The following is a 22718-nucleotide window of genomic DNA, read 5'->3' as shown; positions in this document are numbered from 1 at the left end:
ACACCAGCATGTTATTGTGTGTTTGGGTCCTAGGAGGACAGCTGGAGTTAGTTTTGGATGAGGAGAGATTGACGGAAGTGATTCCGTGAGCGTTGGTGTGTGTGTTGGTTCGCAAGTGGTGCGATGGGTGACGTTCGACACCAGGTGGAGGTGCCGTTCGACACTAGAGGAGTTGATAGTGAGTTGGAATAATTGTGGGAAAGTGTTGTCCGTGGCTGGAAAGAATCAAATATTCCAGCCCACCTCTCTTGTTACTCGGTCGCTAGGGGTGGTTGTTTGTGCGACTCAGTAACTAGATGAGGTGGTGTTTGGTGTATTTGTGGAAGTTTTTATAAAAAGTGATTTCTAAGCCGGTTGTCTCGTCAGAATTATGGGGTTCCGGTGAGATCATTTCCTGTGGATCCTATGTGAGGATTGGGAATCCGAGTGCGGTCGTTTCAGTTTGGTATTAGAGCTTATACAGTTCTAGGACAGACTCTGTAATGGAAATAGACTTGTCGAGGAAAATAGTTCGGGATTTCTAGAAATGGAAAGTTTCCATAAATAGAAAGTTTCTAAAAATGGAAAGGTTTACAGGAGTTAGAACTTGTCTATTTTTGGAAAGAGTGCGTGTGAACATCCAAAGTTGTTGGGATGTTTTGGAGTGAGGCCTAGAGGTTTCCATGGCGGTGGTGATCCAGGAGGGAACATGGTGGTTAGTAGAATATTGAGATGTTTTTACGCGGATCACGGGGGTGGTCGTGATTGAGGAAGTGCTTATAGACGTTATGACCGTTTGTTGTAAGGGTAGGGGGTCATGAAAAACTCATGAGGAGATGGGGGTTCTCCTAAGGGGACAAGGGGTTCCCTTGGTAGCGATAGCTCGAGGGACTGCGGTCTTGAGGGTGGTTGAGAAGATGGGGGTTCTCCTCGTACCGAGATCTCTAGGGAGACGACCCTAGGGTGAGACGGTAAGGCTCAAAGACGGGGGTCTGAGAGTGTGATCGGTATGGCTTGAAGGTTGCGACCTAATAACATATGAGTTGGAGGCAAAAGTGTCAAGGACGTGGTGATAAGCAATGTAACCAGATGTGGATTAAGGAGATTGATGGGGGTTCAATCTCAGGTTTCCTCTTATGACCGGATGCAGATGAAAGAGATTGATGGGGGTTCAATCTCAGATTTCCTATTATGACCGGATGTGGATTTAGGAGATTGATGGGGGTTTAATCTCAAGTTTCCGGTTGAGACCGGATGCGGATCTCGGGGTTGATGGAGGTTCAATCTCAGGGTTTTTTGTGTTGACCGGGAGGGTCAGGTGTATGATGGATGGGGGGACCAGAGTTGTGATGATTGGGAGAGTATGGTTTGGATTGACCGGTGGGGTCAGGATGGTGTTGACCGGTGGGGTCAGGATGGGTTGACGAGTGGGTTCATGGTAGTTTGGACCAGTTGTGTCCTGGTTGTGGCAGACCAGATGGTTGGATGGTGCAAACCGTCGCGATGGTGGTTGGATGAGTTTTGCGGATGACTGCCGGTGTGTTCAGATTCGAGGATGAATCTTTTGTTAGAGGGAGAGAATTGTAACATCCCAAACCCAATTTTGGGTGGGTGTCGATCAAAGCCAAAGAGGGTAGCAATTGTGTGTGGCATAGGGTAGCAATTGTGTGTGGCATGCTTTGATTAATTATGTGAGTTAGTCAATTGTGTGTGGCATGGCGTCCTAGAACATCCTCTTCGAGCCTACAGTGTGATTCCACGGTGAGTTTTTGTTTTTTTGTCCTATTGAATTGTTTGCTTAGCCTTCTATTCATGGTAGTGCAGATGGTTAGAGAGGGTGCTGTTGTAGGACGGGGACGCGGATTTGGTCATGGACGCGGACGTGGTCGTGGACGCGGACGTGATCGTGGACGTGGAAGGGGCAGAGGCCCAACGGTTAGTGATATTGAAACATGCTTATTATTGTAGTGTGAATATATGAATGAATGATGCAAAGTCAAACAAACATAAGAAATGATTACCAGATGCAATAGGTTTCAATACTCTTATGCAGTTGCAGTATAAGAGATGTCAATCCATAAAGGGTGATTATGCAAGCACTTAAGATGTGAACAGTGATTCAAAGTTAAGCCAAGTATGAATATGGTTTTTCTATGCCTTATATGAAATGCAAGTACTAATATGTTTATGCTAAAATTTTGAAATAAGAAAATAGAAAACAATGTCAAATGCTATCTTAAATAAGAAAATAAAAAACAATGAAAACAGTCCCTTGTGTAATAAAAATTTGAAAGAGAATTTAAGAACCAAAACAAACAAAACATGAAATGAAATGGTATAAACAATGAGATAGGTGGTGTTGGTACCTCATGGGTTGTGGAAGAAATCATCTACAACATCATTCATGTTGTCATAAGAGTATCCAGTGTCTTGAGGGTCTATTTGAACTTCTGGTGGAGAGGGAGACATCTCGACTATGCACCCGGACTGGCTCCCAGTCGAGTGCCTGGTCGAGCATGCTGTGGTGGGTAGAATGGTTCTTCATACTCGAGCATGCACTCGATCAAGTGCATGGTCGAGCAGCTGCTCGAGCAGGTACCTAGACCTTCCTCTTTTCCTCTGATTAATCTCTCCTTCTTTCCTGGCCACAAAAACACTAAAACAAGACCAAAATATCAAGAATTTAGACTAGTATTTACAAGGATACCTTAGGGACTTCCTCCCTAGTGAGCTTGTTTAAAGTCACTTGGCTTGACTCTTTCAAGCTTCTCAAGCTTGAGGAGCATCCTTGAGAAACATTGTAAACTTTTCATGTTTCTCTTCTTCTGCCTAGTATTTCTTGACTCTTTGCTCATTGACTGTAAATTTACTACCATCCTTGTTGAGAAGTCTGACTGCTCCAAATGGTAAAACCTCTTTCACTTCAAAAGGACCTCCCCATCTGCTCTTTAACTTTCTTGGGAACAACTTAAGCTTAGAATTGAAGAGTAAAGCTTGATCTCCAGCCTTAAGGTCTTTAACTAGGATCTTCTTGTCATGGAAGGCTTTTGTTCTTTCTTTATATATCTTGGAGCTATCATAAGCTTCTAATCTTATCTCTTCAAGTTCATGCAGATCAAGGCTTCTCTTGGCTTGGGTTGTCTCTAAATTCAGATTCAAGAGTTTGATTGCCCATAGATCCTTATACTCAACCTCAACAGGGAGATGGCAAGATTTTCCATAAACAAGTTGAAATGGAATTCTTCCTATTGGAGTCTTGAAAGCTGTTCTATAAGCCCAAAGCTAGACCAATCTTTTCTTGTTGCCCCCACTGTCCTTGATAAAATGGCTTTGATCTGCTTATTTGAAACTTCTACTTGCCCACCTGTTTGAGGATGACAGGCTGTAGACCCCTTGTGTTTAACTCCATATTTCTTTAACATTCCCTCAAAGACCTTGTTGATGAAGTGTGTCCATCCATCACTGATCACAACCCTTGGAACTCCATATCTTGGAAAGATTATGGTCTTGAAAAGCTTGAGAACCACCTTGTGATCATTGGTGGGGCTTGCAATAGTCTCTACGCACTTGGAGACATAGTCCACAACTACCAATATGTAAACATTGCCATTTGAAGAGGGGTTAAAAGGACCCATGAAGTCAATTCCTCACACATCAAATATCTCAACCTCCAGAATTGGGTTTTAGGGCATTTCATTCCTTATTGTAATGTTTCCCATCCTTTGGCATGCATCACAACTTTTAATAAACTTGTGAGTGTCTTTGAACAGAGTTGGTCACCATAATCCAGCTTGTAGAACTTTCTGGGCAGTTTTGAAGGTTGCAAAATGACCTCCATAAGTTGAACCATGACAGTGCCCTAGAACTCCTTCTACTTCACTTTCTGTTATACATCTCCTAAACAAGCCATCTGAACCATTCTTATATAGATAAGGCTCATCCCAATAGTAACTATTGACATCCTTGAGCAGCTTCTTCTTTTTATATTGATCCATGCCTTCTAGGAATTCTTCACAGACCTTGTAATTCATTATGTCAGCATATCAGGGTAAATCTTCACTTTCAACTGCCATCCACTCCTCCATCTGGTCGTGCTCGATCGAGTGCCTGCTCAAGTGGTAGGTCGAGTGGTCTCCAGCTGCATCAGCTTCTCTTCTAACATTGAATCATCAATTGGTATAGCCTCTTCTATCCTTATTCTGGACAAATGATCTGGTACTGCATTCTCTATACCTTTTTTATCAACTATCTCCATGTCAAATTCTTGTAGAAGAAGAATCCATCTCAACAACATGGGCTTGGTGTCATTCTTTGAGTAGATGTGCCTCAAAGCAGCATGATCAGTGTACATAATTACCTTGGATCCCACTAGGTAGCTTATGAACTTCTCAAATGCAAAGACTATTGCCAAAAGCTCTTTTTGTGGTTGAATACCTTCCTTGAGTCTCATCCAAGGTTCTACTTTCATAATGTATCACATGCAGCTTCTTGTCTTTTTTCTGTCCCAGAACAGCTCCTATAGCAAAATCAGAGGCATTACACATGATCTCAAATGGAAGGTCCCAGTTTGGGGCTTGAACTATTGCAGCTGATATCAAAGCAGCCTTGATCTCCTTAAAAGCCTTCAAACACTTTTCATCAAAGTTGAACTCAGGCTCCTTGCATAACAATCTTGTCAATGGCCTAGCAATCTTTGAAAAATCTTTGATAAACCTCCTGTAGAACCCAGCATGGCCTAGAAAGCTTCTTATATCTTTAACTGTCTTTGGTGGCTGAAGTTGGACCATGACTTCCATTTTTGCCTTGTCAACCTCAATACCCTTCTCTGAAATCTTGTGACAATGAACTATCCCTTCTTCAACCATGAAATGACACTTCTCCCAATTTAAAACCTGATTTGTCTCTTCACATCTCTTCAAGATCCTACATAGATTAGCAAGACAAGGGGAAAAAGAATCTCCATAGACGGAAAAATCATCCATAAAAACTTCAACAACATCCTCAATAAGATCAGAGAAGATAGACATCATGCATCTGTGAAATGTAGTTGGTGCATTACATAGTCCAAATGGCATTTTTCGAAAAGCAAAGGTACCATATGGACATGTGAATATTGTCTTTTCTTGATCATTAGGATGGATTGGAATTTGAAAAAATCCAGAGTGTCCATCCAAGAAACAGTAATGATTATGATTAGCTAGCCTTTTTAACATCTGATCAATAAATGGAAGAGGGAAATGATCTTTTCTAGATGCAGAATTAAGCTTTATATAATCAATGCACATCCGATGTCCTGTTATAGTTCTAGTGGGGATTAATTCATCTTGATTATTCTTAACTACAGTAATTCCACCCTTCTTAGGTACACAATGTATTGGTGAGACCCAAGTACTATCAGAAATAGGATAGATCACACTAGCACTAAGCAGTTTAAGAATCTTTTTCTTCACTACCTCCTTAAGGTTAGGGTTAAGTCTTCTCTGAGGTTCTATGCTAGAGTAAGATTCATTTTCAAGGTGAATCCTATGAATGTAAAGAGTAGGTGAAATTCCTTTTATCATCCAAAGAATAGCCAATAGCCTTTCTAAACTTTCTAAGTTCAGTTACTAGCAAGTCAAGCTCATCATTACTCAAATTAGCATTCACTATTACTGGATAAGTGGAGTTAATTCCCAGAAACATGTACCTTAGCCCAGGTGGGAGAGGTTTTAGCTCTACCTTTGGTGCTTTCAGCTCAGACCAGTCATCTGTGAGTGTTTTGGAGGGGCAAACGATCGGGTGATATAGGTGCTCGATCGAGTGGGGGGTCGAGCACTCTGCTTCTGCAATCCCAACTGACCAGACTTCTTCTCTTGATACTTTCAATCTCTCAAATGCCTCTGGAATGTCACACCCTCTATAGGAATCCAATATTTCATCATAATCCTTGGTTCATGGAGGAACCCTTCTTCTCCACTTTTAGTTAAAACAGTTTTAAGGTGATCCTGTTCTGATAACTCTTATATGAATTCTCCTGCTAGTTTGTCCATTTCTTCAACCCAGAATACTTGTCCCCCAATTATTGGTTTCTTCATAGCCTCCACAATGTCAAATGTCATTCTGAAGTCTTGTCCCAAGTTTAGATCAATTTTACCCTTCCTCACATCAATCATAGCTCCTGCTGAAGCTAGAAAAGGTCTGTCCAAGATCAAAGGATCTTTTGGTTCTTCATCCATTTCTAGTACTACAAAATCTGTTGGGACTTCCAATGTTCCAACTCTAACTGGTAAGTCTTCCAAAACACCATGTGGCAATCTCACTGATCTGTCAGCCAAGATCAGAGATATATTGCATGGTTTGTATCTTGTAAACCCCAAGCGTTTAGCTACTGATAAAGGCATTAGGCTAACTGAAGCTCCCAAATCACACAAGCATCTGTTGAAGGACAAAGGACCTATGGAGCAAGGTAGAGTAAAGGAACCAGGGTCTTTTAACTTTTGTGGTTTCACTTGCTTCTGGATTATGGTACTACACTCATGGCTGAGAACTATCATCTCTTGAGCTTCTTTGATCCTTTCCATCACAACATCTTTCAGGAACTTCTGATAGGGAGGAATCAAAGCAAAAACATCTATCAAAGGCATCTTAAGCTCAATCTTCCTAACTTGCTTGTCAATCAATGCCTTGTACTTCTCAACCATCTGCTTCTTAAATCTTCCTGGGAAGGGCAATGGAGGCTTGTAAAAAGGAAGAATGAACCGGGCTTCTTTTTCATTGGTAGCAACTGGCTTGATCTTCTCTTGGTGAGGTGCTCGATCGTGTGCTTGTTCGATTGGCTGGTCGAGTTCTATATGTTCCTTATTATGAGCCTCTTCTTGTTGAAACTCCTCCCCATCTTGTTCTTCTCTGTCCTCAGTGACTGGCAAGACACCTACTCTCTGGTAATATTCTCCCACTGTGAAGATTGATAGCACTAGCAAACTCAGTGGTTTGTTCAATTGTTTTTCCTTCTATCTTGCTCTCCATATGTATGATCTTGGAGTGAAGAGTATCAAACTTTATCTTCATATCAGTATAAGTTGAATCCAACCTCTGGTTTATCTCAGCAAACTTCTTTGTTGTCTCCAACTGACCACTAGCTTGTGAAATTAACAGTTGCTGCATTAAAGCTCTTAAATCTGGTTCTTGGGCTTGAGTGGTCTGAAACCCTGGTTGGGGACACATTGGGACCTGGAAACCTTGGTGTTGTTGCTTGAGTATGTAATTCTGATAATGTTGTGGTGGTGGAGGTGGATAAACTTGGTCTTAGGGGTTGGCCACATTTGTGCTTCTATAAGATAGCTTGTTAGGCTTAAACTAAGTATAGCCTTTAAAACCACCTTGGTTATGCACATAGCAAAGCTCAGCAAGCTCATTCTCCCCATCTTGAACTGTTGTCTGCTTCACCAAGAAAATGTATGTTATTCTGTTGGCTAAGCAGTATCATTAACAACCTTCAAGTCCTTCTTATACTTCTCATCTAGTCCAGAATCAACAAACCTTACAATCCTATCATAGTCTTCATTGTAGTTCTTATCAGATTGAGCCAAGTTCTCCAGTAGTTCCCAGCCTTCATCTACATGTTTGTTGAGGAAGTTGCCATTTGAAATTGTATCTAATAACATTATGATCTAGGGCTACTCCTCTGTAAAGTGTGCTAAGTAGTGACTCATTGCTAAACTCATGGTGTGGACATTGTGTTTGATAGCCCTTGAACCTCTCCCAAGCCTCACAAAAGATCTCATTGTTCTTCTGTGCAAAACCTGAGATCTCATTCCTCAATTTTGCTGTTCTGGCATTTGAGAAGAATTTGGCCAGAAAAGTCTTCTTACATCTATCCCATGTAGTAATAGCACCAGTTGGAAGTGTCTTCTCCCATAGATGAGCCTTGTCTCCAAGAGAGAATGGAAAAAATCTGAGCTTGAAGCCATCTTCACTGACACCATTGATCTTGGTTAGACCACAAAGTCTATCAAACTCATCTAGATGATCCAATGGGTCCTCCATTGGTAAACTATGAAATTTATTGGCCTAGATCATAGTGATTAGCCCACTTTTAATTTCAAAATTGTTGTTTGCTACAGCATGAGGTACTATGCCAGCTCCTTGGTCTTTGATTCTGATGGTTTGGTGGATCCATCAGCAACTGATCTTCTGTTCTTGAAGGATTCTGGTTTTCTGCTGCCTCAGGTCTCTTGGTAAGCGGTTTATATTATCAATGTACTTCTGCAGGTTCTGGTTTACTTTGGATTTTGTCTGCATTAACTGACTCGATCACACGCTCGAACTGACACACGGTCGAGCACTGGCTCGAGCTGCTGGTCGATTGACTGAAATAAGGAAACTGGCTGGTTTCTGGGTTGGTGCTCGATCACTTGCTCGACTGACACACGGTCGAGTGCTTGTTCGAGGGAAAACCTGAAACTCAAAATAACCAACCAAAACAAGAAACTTGACATTGGTGAGCAGTTAGCAACAAAACTTAATCTTGAACCTTTATAAATCTTAAATGAAACAAATCAACACCCTAATGGCAACAGCGCCAATTAAAACATTCTTATTATTGTGGTGTGAATATATGAATGAATGATGCAAAGTCAAACAAACATAAGCAATGATGATCAGATGCAAGAGGTTTCAATACTCTTATGCAGTTGCAGTATAAGAGATGTCAATCCATAAAGGGTAATTATGCAAGCACTTAAGATATGAACAGTGATTCAAGTTAAGACAAGTATTAATATGATTTTGAACTACCAACCTAATGACAATTATGAAATGCAGAATGTAAAGTACTTAGAACAAAAACTAAATGAAAGCTAAACAAAGATAAACAATGATGAAACTAAACTAAACAGTGGCAATAACTAGATATAAGCAATGAAACAAAACTATAAAGATGCAGAACATGAACAGAAAGTAAACTAAATGAAACAGGAATGTAAACTAGCAACCCAGATGGTGTTCGATCAAGCACTCAACCGTGTGTGTGGTCGAGTGGCTAGGCCGAGTGGTGAAATACGTAGAACCGAAGCTATTTTGACAACTTTAACATATTAAAATGCAATGAAATAAGACTAGATGCAATAACAGACAATCAAATAACAAAGTAGGCTCCTAGAGATGGATTTATGGGCTGGTGTTTAAGCTATGACTGTCTAAACAGGTCAACAAACCTCAATCAACATGAGCTATCTCTAGACAATGATCTTAAATACTTACTAATCCACTCTCATGACAGAAGTAATCAAGTTTAGTAACATCCTAAAGCAACTCTAATTGGTGAAATCATACTAAACAGGCTTTCAAAAACCAGATCATTATTTGTAAAAAATCACTAGTTAACTAATCTCTTAGGCTAAGCATGATATTCTCTAGTATTAGTTTTATCTAACAACCTAAACATTGGTATGATGCAAGGAAGCTTAAGATCTATTTTTACCCTCTCAGATATAAGAACAACTTAGAGGACATCTAATCTAGAAGAGATCTATGAGCAAACACGCTTGACCAATCTAAACAGCCATAACCCTAAACCAGCCTAATACATCTCTAGAATCCTAGTTCACTACTCAGATGAACAAGACATGATAATGATAAACTCAAAATCCAGAAATTAATGAAACTAACATGATGAGAAAAATGAGATAAAGATCTACAACTTATTATAAAGAAAAAAAATCAGATTCTCAATACTCAAAAAGTTATGGAGCTTACAAAGTATGAAAATCTGGAAAAAAAACAAGAACAAAAGTGGCAAATGATGTAAACAAAATGCTAAAAACCCAAAAGGGGTAAAAACTAGGTTTTTGGTGGCTACAGATATTTTTTCTGACCTATTCTCCCTTTTTTTGGGCGGCAATGGGGTACAAGAGATATTTATAGGATAAGATGGAAGCCCTAAATTAGCTACCAGACAAAACATTTAGGCGGCTGGATGTGCTCGACCATTTGCTCGGTCGAGTGTCTTCTCTTTCTATTTCTTCACTGGTCGAGTCCCTCAACTGCACACGGTCGAGTGTCTGATAGAGTGTGTTGGTCGAGTGGCCTCTGAACCTTGATTTTCTTCTATTCCAGCCTTTGTCTGCTTCACTGGTTGCACTCCATTCTTCTTCAGCTCATTTCCATGCTCCCTGAGGTCCAAATCACCTGTTTAAACAAGAAACAATGCAAATGCAATGCAAAATCTACTCTAACGCATAAACATAACCTACAATGCAAAATAATGATAAAACTAGCTAGTAAACTATGCAAAAGATGTAAATAATCTATGCTTAGACATGGTAAAATATATGCATATCAGATACTGTGAATCAGAGTGACATACATAAATTCAAATTTATGAATAATAATATCAATTTTCGTATTTTAATAGTCTATCAAACTCAAGATGTAAATGATGCATATCTAGAAATTGAAAACTATTTAAAAAAAAAGTTAGCTATTATTATAACATGTTATAGAGTATTTTATATTAATATAGTTTGAAAATGCAACATAACAATTTTCTTTTGTAGATATGAGCTTTACAAGAAGCATACATTATTATATCATTATATATATATATTTTTTTTTTTACATAATTATTAATTTATGATATTATTGGAACCATATTTTACGTGGAGATTTCAAAAAAAAAAAATTGTCTTATTATCTTATTGAATTTTGTTATTTTTTACAGTGTCTCGATTTGAGATCAGCAAAATTTATTATTTTATAGTGATTATTAGATTATAAAATAATAATTTATAGAGGTTTTACTTTAATGTTGAGAAAGATAGCTTATAATTATTGTTACAAGATCTAATTACATAAATATAATAATTCAAGAAGTTAAAGCTATCAAAATATAAGTAAAGAGAACACATTGAACTTTTTCAAAATAATTATTTAAAAGATGAAAGGAAAATCATTTAAAATTTTATAATTTTATTTACATAAAATACAAATGTATAAAAAGACATCAGAGGTACACCGCTATTATAAACACTCTAAAATATTTCAAAAAAACGAGACAAGAATCACAACATAGTTGTGACACCCCGGTTTCAGAGACTTGCGGAGAGGTTTAAAAGAATTGATTTGGCCACCTATGTCACCAAAGTGCACTTATCTTTTCGGTCAAGGGTCCTGAGAGAACTCCAGAGTTAAGTGTGCTTAAGCTGGAATAGTCTTAGGATGGGTGACCTTCCGGGAAGTGACTGTCAGAACTGTGCGAGTGAGGAAAACACAGGAAAACAAAAACATTTATTTCTATAATAGTAATATATATATATATATATATATATATTATATATATATATAAATAGAGGATAATTATGTGGTGATTTGTAGGGACGGTGATAAGTCTTCAAAGCCTCTCGGACGTAGCAAACCGGCCGTCAGATATAGATGGGCTCACGGACCTAGTGAGAGTATGTGAGGCCCATTAATGAAGATGGGTCCATGGACTGGGATTGGACATGGGACCCACTGAGAGGTTGGCGGTCGGGGCGTTACAAGTGGTATTGATAGGATCATGAGACCATCCAAGAAAATCCTTGAACCTTGTTCAACACGAAAGAAATTGAAGATCAATTCTTCCAGCCAAACAACCAATTGCGATACATTCCATTTGCCAAAGCAGGTTAATCTACTTGTTCACTTGAAGAGTTTTAGGTCCAACTAGTTTAAGAGCTTCCAGAATTATGTATGGCAACCAGGTCTTGTTTCTACTAAGCCAAAAGTGAAGAAATGGTACAACCCATGTTGTTTCTCATCAGCAAATTGGACCAATGAGTGAAAGAGAGAGAAGTTCAAGGATGCACTTATTGGGCTAATTCAAGAGATTATGGGCAAGGACAGCATAGGAAATTCTATTGGGGATGTTGTCTACCAAGTCCAGTCTATTTTGAGCCTAATTCAAGTCCAAGAATGCCCAAAATAATCACTTTAATTTATGGTCAAAGAGGGGTGACGAAAATAGAGTTCAACTCTGTAACATCCGCGAACCAAAATCCCGGTTTAGGGGCTGCATCGCTCGATGCATGTGGTGCATCGGTCGATGCATGTCCGGTTCTGCGCGTTTCAACTTAAGTGAAACGCTGCGTTTTGGGCAAAGGGAAGAAGAAAACCCTTATATCGTTTCTTTTGTCTCAATAGTCGTTTTTGGCCGCTTGTGAGAGAAACAAAAGAGAAAAAGAGTGTTTTTGGTGTTCTTGGAGTTTTCTGTGAATTGGTGGCTTTTTCTTGTGAGATCTGAGGCTTAGGACGTTGTAGGAGGCTTCTAGAAGTGTTTTCTTGCTTGAGTGAGGTTCAGAAACTTCTTGGCAAGGATAAGTGCAGGACCATGGCTTATCTAAGCTAGAGATTTCTCTGATTTGCATGTTATGTGTTATTAGAGTTGTTAGATGGTTATTTGGGACGTTAGGAAGCTTTCTTGTGGATTGGGATCGAGTTTTTGTGGTTGTAGGAACGAAGATCCGGCGAGAAGCTTCGGGGGAAAACGATGCTCGGCATTGCATCGGTCGATGCACTCTGTGCGTCGGTCGATGCAAATGCGAGGACGGCGCATAAACTCTAGGGTTTTCGTGCTATGTCGAGCATGCGTCGGTCGATGCATGTTGGTGTCGGTCGATGCTGAGTCTTGGTTTGTTATTGTTGATTGTTGGTTGTTTATTGATGGTTAGAGTTGTCTCTATTGCTTGTATGTATAGCCCAGTAGATGGGAGGATTGCCTTACTGAGTGTTTATAAAATACTCATGCATTGTGGTGCAGGTAAAGGCAAAGTGTGATCGTGGAATCAAGGCAATGAAGAGGAGGATGTTCTAGTGGTTCGCTTGGTTGTCTGTCTTCTGTTAGGTGGCTAGAGTTGAGTCCTAGAATGTTGTTTAGGATTGTTGTTTCTCTGGTTTATGATGTTGGATCATTAGGTTATGATTTAGAATTAATGTTGGTTATTGGTTATTATTTATTGAATTATTTATTGGATATTTGTATCGCTGTTGGTTGTGTTTGTGGTTAGGTGGCTAGTGGGTATGGGACCACTAGCTGTAGTTATTAATTATTATTATTTATTATTTATTTAAAAAAAAAAAAAACGGGTCAGGTCGTTTCAGTTTGGTATCAGAGCCCTTACGGTTCTAGGTTTGGGTTCACTAGGTTTCTGTTGTGATGTTTGGGATTGCATGTCTTGATTGATTATGTGAGTTAGTCAATTGTGTGTGGCATGGAGTCCTAGAACATCCTCTTCGAGCCTTTAGTGTGATTCCGTAGTGAGTTTATGATTTTGTGTTATGTTAATTGTGTGCTTAGCCTTTTGTTCATGGTAGTGCAGATGGTTAGAGAGGATGCTGTTACTGGTCGTGGTCGTGGTCGTGGACACGGACATGGTCGTGGTAGGGGGAGAGCCCCAATGGTTAGTAAGACCGAGGACCAGAGTGTGACAGCAGAGGGTGTTGGCGAGTCGCAGGGTGTCCAGGGGGATTCCGTGAGTGTGGCAGGAGGGGGCGATGTTGATGCTCCAGTAGTCGGTGATGCTAGGGTTCCGGGTGTGGGAATCCCAGCGGTTAGAGTCCCTGGTGTTGATCTTGCGGGCTTGTTAGCACTCCTCACTCCTCGCTCTCCGTCGATTCCAAATGTTTCACCGGCGAACCCAATCAGATCGGTGAGCCATTAAGCCAAAGTCAGTGAAATCAGCAATTGTGTTCCCTACATTGAAGAGGAGCCCAAGGATGAATCTAATGACCAAAGAGATCGAGCTCTGGTCTGGTTCAGAAAGAAGAGATAACCCAAGCTTCGCAGGTTCCAATCTTTATCTCTAATTCTAATTTGAATAATTTAGATGGTGTTGGATCTGGGGAATTTTCTGATTTGTGATCTTCAACAACGATAAATCCCATAACGGGGGTGGCGAATGTTTGTCTTTTTTTTTGCTCCATTGTTTATAACAGATCGATCGAATTATTTGTTACCAAAGGTTCTTTTACTTTTTCGTAAAAACAGTAAATTTGATTTTGAATGTAATTGAATATTTCCTCTACCATGTCGATACAATTTCTAGGATTATTGTCTACTTCCATGATTTGTTTGCATCTTCTGGAAATTTAGGTTAGTTGATAAAATATGGAAGGGAAGCGTAGAGTTGAGTGGAGTCTTACATGAACAATTGGTCAAGTCATTTCTCTTTCTAGAAAATTAGACTGGTGAGTTTTTTTCTTGCGAATAAAACCAAAGCATTAGTAGTAGTGATTACATGATTTCATAGTATATGGGTATGGAATTTCATGTTCAAGATTGTGTACATTATACTTCCTTGTAGACACTAATCACTAGCTTCACTTCAATTTCCTCTTTTAGCGAAGTAAAAGTCTATTAAATTAAATAGAGAGAGTCCTTTTCACTTTTTGTGTTAGTAGGGAAAGTTGTGATGGTTTAGGATTTAATAATTTTGATTGTTACATGTTTGTTTTTTATTGCTCTTGTATTGATGTGTGTCTTAGTCACATTTGAAAATTAAGGAAGCATTGTTGAGAATTCATGAAAACTTTCCTGAAACTTATTCACTGATTTCAATTTTTATCACAGGAAATAGGGCTGAAGGTTTCTCTAAGCTACGTGATGTATATGCAGATGACACAAGATGCAAGTATGCTTTGGATATATGCAGATGAGAGACTGTGTTCTTTTATCCAATTCTACTCTATGTTGTTTAGAAATATATAATGCTTGAGTAACATTTTTAGATTTTTTTGGTACTAAATCATGGAACATCTTGGAACATCTTGTTAAAAAAATCTAAAAATGTTACTCAAGCATTATATATTTTGATTAACAAGATGTTCCATGGTGGAGCACATACATTTTGATTAACAAGATGTTTGGTACTAAATCAAGATTTTCCATGTTTGTGCTCCACCATGGAACATCTTGTTCATCATCAACTCTACGTTTCTTCTTTGGAACAACATACTCAACTTCCTTACACCATTTGTTTCTTCTTTGCTGAAATCAATATGTAAACAAAAAACCCCACATTACAATGAAACACATCAAAGATATCACACACTTCTCCAACAAAAGACATAAGATAATTCTATTTTGTTAAGAAACATTTCAAAGACATCACAGACATAATACTAAAATACTTCATAAAATCTGTTCAGGAAGATCTTCCTAATATTTACGGATACTTTCCTAAATTTTCAACAATGCTTCCTGAATTTTAGACAAATCTTAATTCCATTCATTATTTAAGTGAGAAACTCTATGATGATTAACATATGAATGAAATTCCAAAGTAATAAGCAAACAGACCTCTAACAGTAACATTAGCAGTTACCATTCTCATAAAACCATTCCAAATCTGTCTAGCTTAAATGGATGGGATAGTTCTAAGACTGAAAATTCTTCAAAAAACACTCAGGCGAGTGCAAGAAGAACACATGTCACTGGTCCCTTGGACTCTAAGCATTCATGTAACAACAACAAAGCTTGGGACAAAAGTTATGTACCTATAAGACCAGGTGAAGGACCTTCTGCTAGAAGAGTATGGCAATCATCAAATGATGACGTTCAATAATGTATCAACAAACCATCCATTCTCTAATCTTCTAAACAATATCGATAATATAGAAAGTCTCTATCTAATTTTCTAACACAAACTCTCAACTAAACAGACAAACATATTAGAAACACATATTCAGATTCCTATGAAAAGTTTAAACATTTCATATAAGAATCAAAATAAGCAAAAACATGGGACTAGATAAATGAAAAAGTTGCAATAATTATCCAAAACTAAGTTAAGTCGTTGTTGTTCTCTAAAATATAAACCATAAAAAAGAGAAAAAACTAAAACCTCAAATAGAAGAAGTAAAAGAAAGAAACAAACCTCATTTCAATTCTCAGGAACTTCAACTTCACCATCTTAAATATCTTGTTGAATATCCTTTGGATCTTTACCATCCACAGTAGACCCAACAGAAACACAAGTCCCTAAAATCTCTCTCACTAAACCACTCAATTCCTTATGAGTGGCCTTATGATCCTAGCAATCTCAATCACATCACCAAACATTATGCTTAATCCTCTCCACCTTCTTCTTATCTCTCTCCAGCTCTTTTAACGCCGTCATGACCAGCGCCGCTGCCGACAAAACCATTGTGACCCTCGCATGACGAATCTGTACCCAATAGCGCTGCCGCTGACGGTTCAGCACCGTTAGCTTCTCCCTAATTCGACCTCAAAGCATAATTTTGAGAGATATATCGATTCAACATTCTTAAAAAATAGATCTAACGAAAAATGCAGGGGAAAAGTACACACCCTCTTAACGATTGGCTTCGGATTAAAGGTAACAACACGAAGGATGAGATTACGAGATATATATAGAAAGGGTTTAAGGAGGAGCTTGTGAGAATCAGCAATGAGAATTGGGTAATCTCCATTAAGAACACAAGAATCAGGGTCATCTCCATTTTAAATCTTTCGTGAGAGGTTAGGTAAAGAGACGATGTGAAACAAAGAAATTATGTCATTTTCCCCTTATTTTCCGTAATTATTATCTTAATTCATAAATGTTAATTTTGGAAAATTTGACTTGTGTGTGCTAGATTTGGAAGAAAAACTTAGATTAGTGCTATTGAAGGGGATTTTTCATTAGAAATTGACGCTTGAATTTATTTAAAAAAAAAATATATATATATTTTTAAAATTGATGCTTTTTAACTTTGATTAATCTATGGCCCTTGTTTGTTGGACATTTACCCATGACCGGAGGATGTGTTAAATACGAAAGTCAATTAGTGTGAAAAAATAGACAGTATATATAGTTATCCGTGTACGATAGAGCACACGCACATATCACACTTTCACACCTTCTTGGTTAATCATAGTTAGTATGTTAATTAGGACCAAAGTCTGCGGGCAGACTCAGCTATGAAAAGTATTAGATTCAGATTTAAATATATATATCCAGAAAAAATGATTTTTGGGTTATTAATTTTAGATTCAGTCTGTTTGGGTTATATGATTTTTCGGGCTTAATCCGACCGGGTTCGAGTCAGCCCGAAAAGTCTTTTAACAAATATATTTAGATTTTTTTAAAAAAAAATATTTGATTGCAATATTTAATTAATGATTTATTGTAAATAAAATTTAAAACTCTAATCTTAATTTCATATTTACTTAATAACCTTGCTTAATACTTTTAAACTTTTTATCTATAATATTTTATATGAATTATATATTGTTTTATTTGGTTAAAATATAAATTTTTATTTGGTTTTAAACTTTTAAAAAAAAAATTGGTTGTAGTGAATATAGATGAGTTATTAAAATTTTAATTTATTTTACAATGCATCTTTAAACACTATTCTTTAAGACTTATAAGTTTGAATTATTGATTTGTAAGATAAGCCTAAAAAAGCCCAAAAAGCATTGTTAAGGCCGAACTCGGGCTTTAAAATATAGTCAGAAATATTTCAGACCAAACCATGCTGGACTCAAACATAAACTGACTTTACGATTTTCGGACCGGGTCAGCCCAATTAACATCCCTAATCATAGTAGAGGCTACTAAGTAGACATAAAATTTGCAAAATAAAACAAAATAAAATAAAATAAATCAATGTTGGCATTGTATGGAGTTGAATGGTGGCATTTCAGGAATGTAAAATTATGTTTTATAAACTTCGTTAACAAAGAGACTGAAAGGTTTTGGAAACTCATTTATTACATCTCACATTCTTGGAATACGACAATAATATATATAATAATTTTTTTAATGAATACTCTTTAAATTAAATTTGTTATAAATTAATAAAATTTTTAGTCCGAAACCGGTATAAAAAATAACACATTTTGATAAAATTATAAAATAATAATTTTTTTAGAATATCTGTGTAAAAATATGATCCTTCAATATCATAAATTAATAATGATATAAACTATATATATATTTTTTTGTCAACATATATATATATATATATATATATATATCTTAAAAAATTTTAGTGAAATATGTCTTTATTGTTGTATGTCTATTTTTTAATCTACATTCTAGTTCGAACAAATCTCTAACTTTTTTCAATGCATCAAAACTTTGGATGTTGTATTCTCAAATCTCATCCAAAAATAATAGAGTCTCAAATGCGATAATTATTTTTTACATGTAATTGATTTTAAAAGTACCGCAATATCTTCTTCGACTTCATAGTAATTACTATGAAGGATAGTACCAATAATTTCTTCTAAACTCTAAGTTTCTAACATTTATCATTTTTATCTGGATAATTTAGTAACTATTAGCATCAATCAGCCAAAATTATAAATTAAGAAAATGTGAATACTAACAAAAAAATTTTATTTTATAACAAAAAAATTTTCAAAATTATAAAAATGAAAAAATTTCATCATAAATTAATAAAATAATAATTTATCGATAAATTAATAAAATATTAATTTAAGGATAAATTTATAATTATTAATTTATCGAATCCGGACATTATTAATTTAGAGAGGTTTTACTGTTGATTCTAGGCCATTTAATCGGTAAGAAATCTATGAACAATCATTTAATCGATAAATTTATAATTTTTTTTTTTTTTCAACCTAACGTTAAACTAGAAAATAGCTCCAAGATTGGTTGCCCAAGTTTACAAAAGAAGTCTCATAAGATAAAGATCTAGAAGAACGAGCCAGACAATCTGCCCGTATGTTTGACGTCCGTGGGATCCACGACAGCTGGAAGGATGGGAAGGATGATCGGAGAACGTTGAAATCGTCCAAGAGGTTGGAGAAAGCGGGCCATTCATCAGGAGACTGCACCATCGCCACTAATTCCGCGCTATCTATCTCGAAATTCTGACTGTCAACCCCCACCGACAATAAAGAGTCCATCGCCCAAATCAAAGCCTGAATCTCCGAATGTAGAGGGGAAGGACTACGACGTTGACTCCGTGCTCCCAGAAATTGCGTGATATCCTCACTATTACAAAACCACCAGCCCAAACCTACAAGAGGATCTGACACCTTCCAAGAACCATCAACCTGACAAAGGGGAAGAGGATCCCGAGACTCCGTAGGCAGAGGATCTAGGGCAATCGAATAGAAGGACTTAGCCTCTTCCCATAACAATTTATCATTGTCCACCTGATTAATAACCTCGCTTGGTTCTGCATCACAGCCCTGAAAAACTTTTTTATTCCTATCTTTCCAAATTGACCAGACAATGGTAGACGAAGACGTATACTCGGAGCGCCCGCCTGTCAAGACACCCGCCAAAATATATAATCTAGATTCGTGTATATGGAACCAGAAGGAAAATCCCCGAAAGTAAAGTCAACGGAAGATAAATCCCAGATCCGACGAGAATGAGAACACTCAAATAGTGCGTGATTGATAGCCTCCACCTCCGAATCACATCGTTTACATAGGGTATCACACCGAACACCCCGATGAGCAAGTCGTTCCATCACTGGAAGGGAATTAGAGGCAATCTGCCAGAAAAAATGTTGAACCTTCGAGGGAACCTCCAGTTTCCAAGCCTGTGCCCTAAGGGTCGTACAAGACGGCCCAAATTCAACCTCTGTGATTAATTCACGTGCTAGCCGATAACCCGACTTTACCGAATATTTCCCTGATTTAGTATAGTGTCAAATCAATTTATCCGGTTTGTAAACTTTACTGATCTCCAAAGCTTGAATAATCTGAATGTCTGTCGGGTCCATAAACTCCTCAAGAATTGGCATATGCCACTCCTTAGTAATAGGATTAATTAAATGATTAACCCTTAAATTGGGATGTAACAGGCGACTTCTGCCATTAGCCGGTCTTGGCTGATTATCCAGTATGCAGGGATCCCGCCATACCGAAACATGACATCTTGAGCCTATCGCCCACCTTGCACCAAATTTCACCAAGCCTTGAGTAGAATAAATACTCCTCCAAGCAAACGAGGGGGAATACGGCTTCTTAGCGTGTAAAGGGTGTTTATTCCGAAAGTATCTACCTCGCATGACCCGAGCCATTAGGGATTCCGGGTAATGAATTAACCGCCAATATTGTTTAGCCAACATTGCATCATTAAATTGTTCTAATGTACGAAAGCCCAACCTGCTGTCATCCTTGTCCTTACACACCTTATCCCAGGCTACCCAATGCAATCCTCTTGCTTTATTGTTAGATTTCCACTAGAACCGTGAAATTGCACTCGTAAGCTTAGACGTCAACTCATGCGGTAGTTTATAACAAGACATGACATGAGTTGGAAGAGCCAACGCGACCGACTTAATCATAACTTTCTTTCCACCTTTCGATAAGTACTTTGCAGACCAGCCATTCACGCGATCATCCAAACGATCATTGACATAACTAAAAACCTTAGTTCTCGAACCCTGAAGATTCTCAGGAATACCCAAATATGAGCCCATACCCCCTTCTTTGGAAATACCCATTACAGATTTTAATTGAGTCCTGCTTTCAGGTGAAACTTTTTTCCCAAACATAATGGAGGATTTCTCCAGATTCACCTCTTGACCTGAAGCTTCCCCGTAATTCCTTATAATTTCCATAACCGTAGTACATTTTGCCGCCTCTGCTTTACAGAAAAACAAACTATCATCAGCAAACAATAAATGTGAAATTGTGGGGCAGTCCCGGGCTAACTTGATGCCCGTAATTCTACTCTCTCTTTCAGCGTTTTAAATATTGGCAATTAAAACCTCCATACATATTATGAACAAATAAGGAGATAAAGGATCCCCCTAACGTAAACCCCTATGGGGCTTAATTAAGCCCCGAGGCTGTCCATTAAGAAGGACTTGATAGGAGACCGAAGATACACACCACATGATCCAATAGATCCATTTCCTATCAAATCCCATCTTGACCATAACCGCTTCTAAGAAATCCCATTCGACGTCATAAGTCTTGCTCATATCCGTCTTAAATGCCAGAAAGTCGGATTTACACCGAGGATTTGTATTTAAACCATGAAAAATCTCCTGAGCAACAAAGATATTATCTGTAATTAGCCGACCCGAAACGAACGCCGGTTGGGTTTCCGAAACCAGTAAAGGGAGAAACCGCTTAAGCCAAAAACACAGGACCTTCGAGATAATCTTATAACTCACATTACAAAGGCTAATCGGTCTAAATTCCGTCATCCGTTGAGGTCTTTCATTTTTAGGAATTAGACAAATGTTTGTTTCATTTAAACGAGGATCAAAATGATCCGTTCGAAAGAAATTCTTGACCAAAGCAACCAAATCTCCTTTTAGAGCGGACCAGAAACGTTGAAAGAACAAAGCTGTCATCCCATCGGGACCCGGATATTTCTCGGGGTGCATAGCAAACAAAGCTTTGTGAACCTCTGATTCCGTAATCTCCCTCGTTAAGGTCCTGTTCATATAATATGTAATCAGGGTAGGGACTTCTTGGAGCATTTATGAGACTTCCCTCACATTAGATCTTTTAAAAAGATCCGTAAAATATGTTGATGCAATATCCTCCATACCCGAAATCGACTCAGTCCATACATCATTTGGACCAAATAAGCCAACAATCCTATTTCTTGCTCGTCGCTGTTTCGTGGAAGCATGGAAAAACTTTGTATTTTTATCCCCAACTTGTAACCAGAACTTCCTGCTTTTCTGCTGCCAATATAACACCTCATCCTGGTAGGCCTCCTTCAGCTTCCTTTCTATACTCCGAATTTCGTCCTGCAAAATCGAGTCGTCCATCTTTGCCTCCTACAAAGCCGCCTTCAAGGATGAAATAATGGTCGGCCCATGAGAAACATTGTTCTTCCGCCACCAAGAAATTGAATTACGACAGTTCTTTAACTTGTCCACAAATACCGGTGTCCGAAAATTTTTTGTACGGTTCCACCCAGACTCCACCGCTCCAGATAAACCATCCTTACCTAGCCAACACTTATCAAAACGAAACTGTCGATGTCGCCGAAAATCCGTTTTCAAACAAGTGGCGAGGATAGGACAGTGATCAGAGCCAATCATCTCTAAATAATCGACCTTTGAATGGGGAAAGAGACAATGCCAATCCTCATTAGCTAGCGCCCGGTCTAAACGACAACAGACTATCTGATTATTCCGTCTATTACCTCGCCAAGACAGTTGCTCACCATAGCAGGGGAATTCTAACATACCGCAATGTCGGATCATAGAATTAAATGGTACAAAAGAAGATATTGATCTTAATGCCCCGCCTGTTTTCTCATGGTTCCCAGTAAGTTCATTAAAATCCCCTATCATAAACCATGGATCAATCCGAAACGAACCAATATCAATTAACTTATCCCAAACCTTATGTCTATGGTGAGGGATGGGATCCCCATAAACAAAAGGCAGAAAAATCATTTGTTGCCCAGAAAAAGCTTGAACATCAATTAACCGATCACAGTCATATAAAATAGAAAGATTTATTTCATCCTTATAAAAAAGAGCTAAACCGTCATGAGACCCACAGGGTTCAACAGTAAACAACTTATCATAACCAAACTTATTCTGAAACTTTTTTAAATAAGAAATACATTTTTTTGTTTCTGATAAAAATATAATATCTGGATGATGCTTTTTCCACAAATCTCCCAAGTACTCCTCTGTCAGGTCCGCCCCGATGCCCTGACAGTTCCAACTCAAGACCTTCACGTTTGAGCCGGTAGTTTCGGGAGAGCCACCATCCCTTTCTTAACTGGTTGTCCCCCGCCCGGAGGTTTGTC

At 38.1% G+C, this 22718-nt stretch overlaps 2 protein-coding genes across 2 annotated transcripts; both read right to left on the bottom strand.

Moving 5' to 3' along the window:
• Positions 2809-3614, bottom strand: LOC104743809. Its single transcript, XM_010464853.1, has 2 exons — positions 3344-3614; positions 2809-3242 (listed from the first exon to the last, which is right to left on the bottom strand). The coding sequence occupies exons 1-2, from the start codon at positions 3612-3614 to the stop codon at positions 2809-2811; spliced, it is 705 nt and encodes a 234-aa protein (XP_010463155.1).
• On the bottom strand, positions 4368-4961 carry LOC109128711 (uncharacterized mitochondrial protein AtMg00860-like). The gene has a single exon (XM_019235558.1). The coding sequence runs from the start codon at positions 4959-4961 to the stop codon at positions 4368-4370; it is 594 nt and encodes a 197-aa protein (XP_019091103.1).

Source organism: Camelina sativa, chromosome 14 (genome assembly GCF_000633955.1).
Source record: "Camelina sativa cultivar DH55 chromosome 14, Cs, whole genome shotgun sequence".
In the NCBI taxonomy this organism is placed as follows: Eukaryota; Viridiplantae; Streptophyta; class Magnoliopsida; order Brassicales; family Brassicaceae; genus Camelina; species Camelina sativa.
Note: the sequence above shows the minus strand (reverse complement) of the source record. Positions and strands in the feature narration are given on the sequence as shown.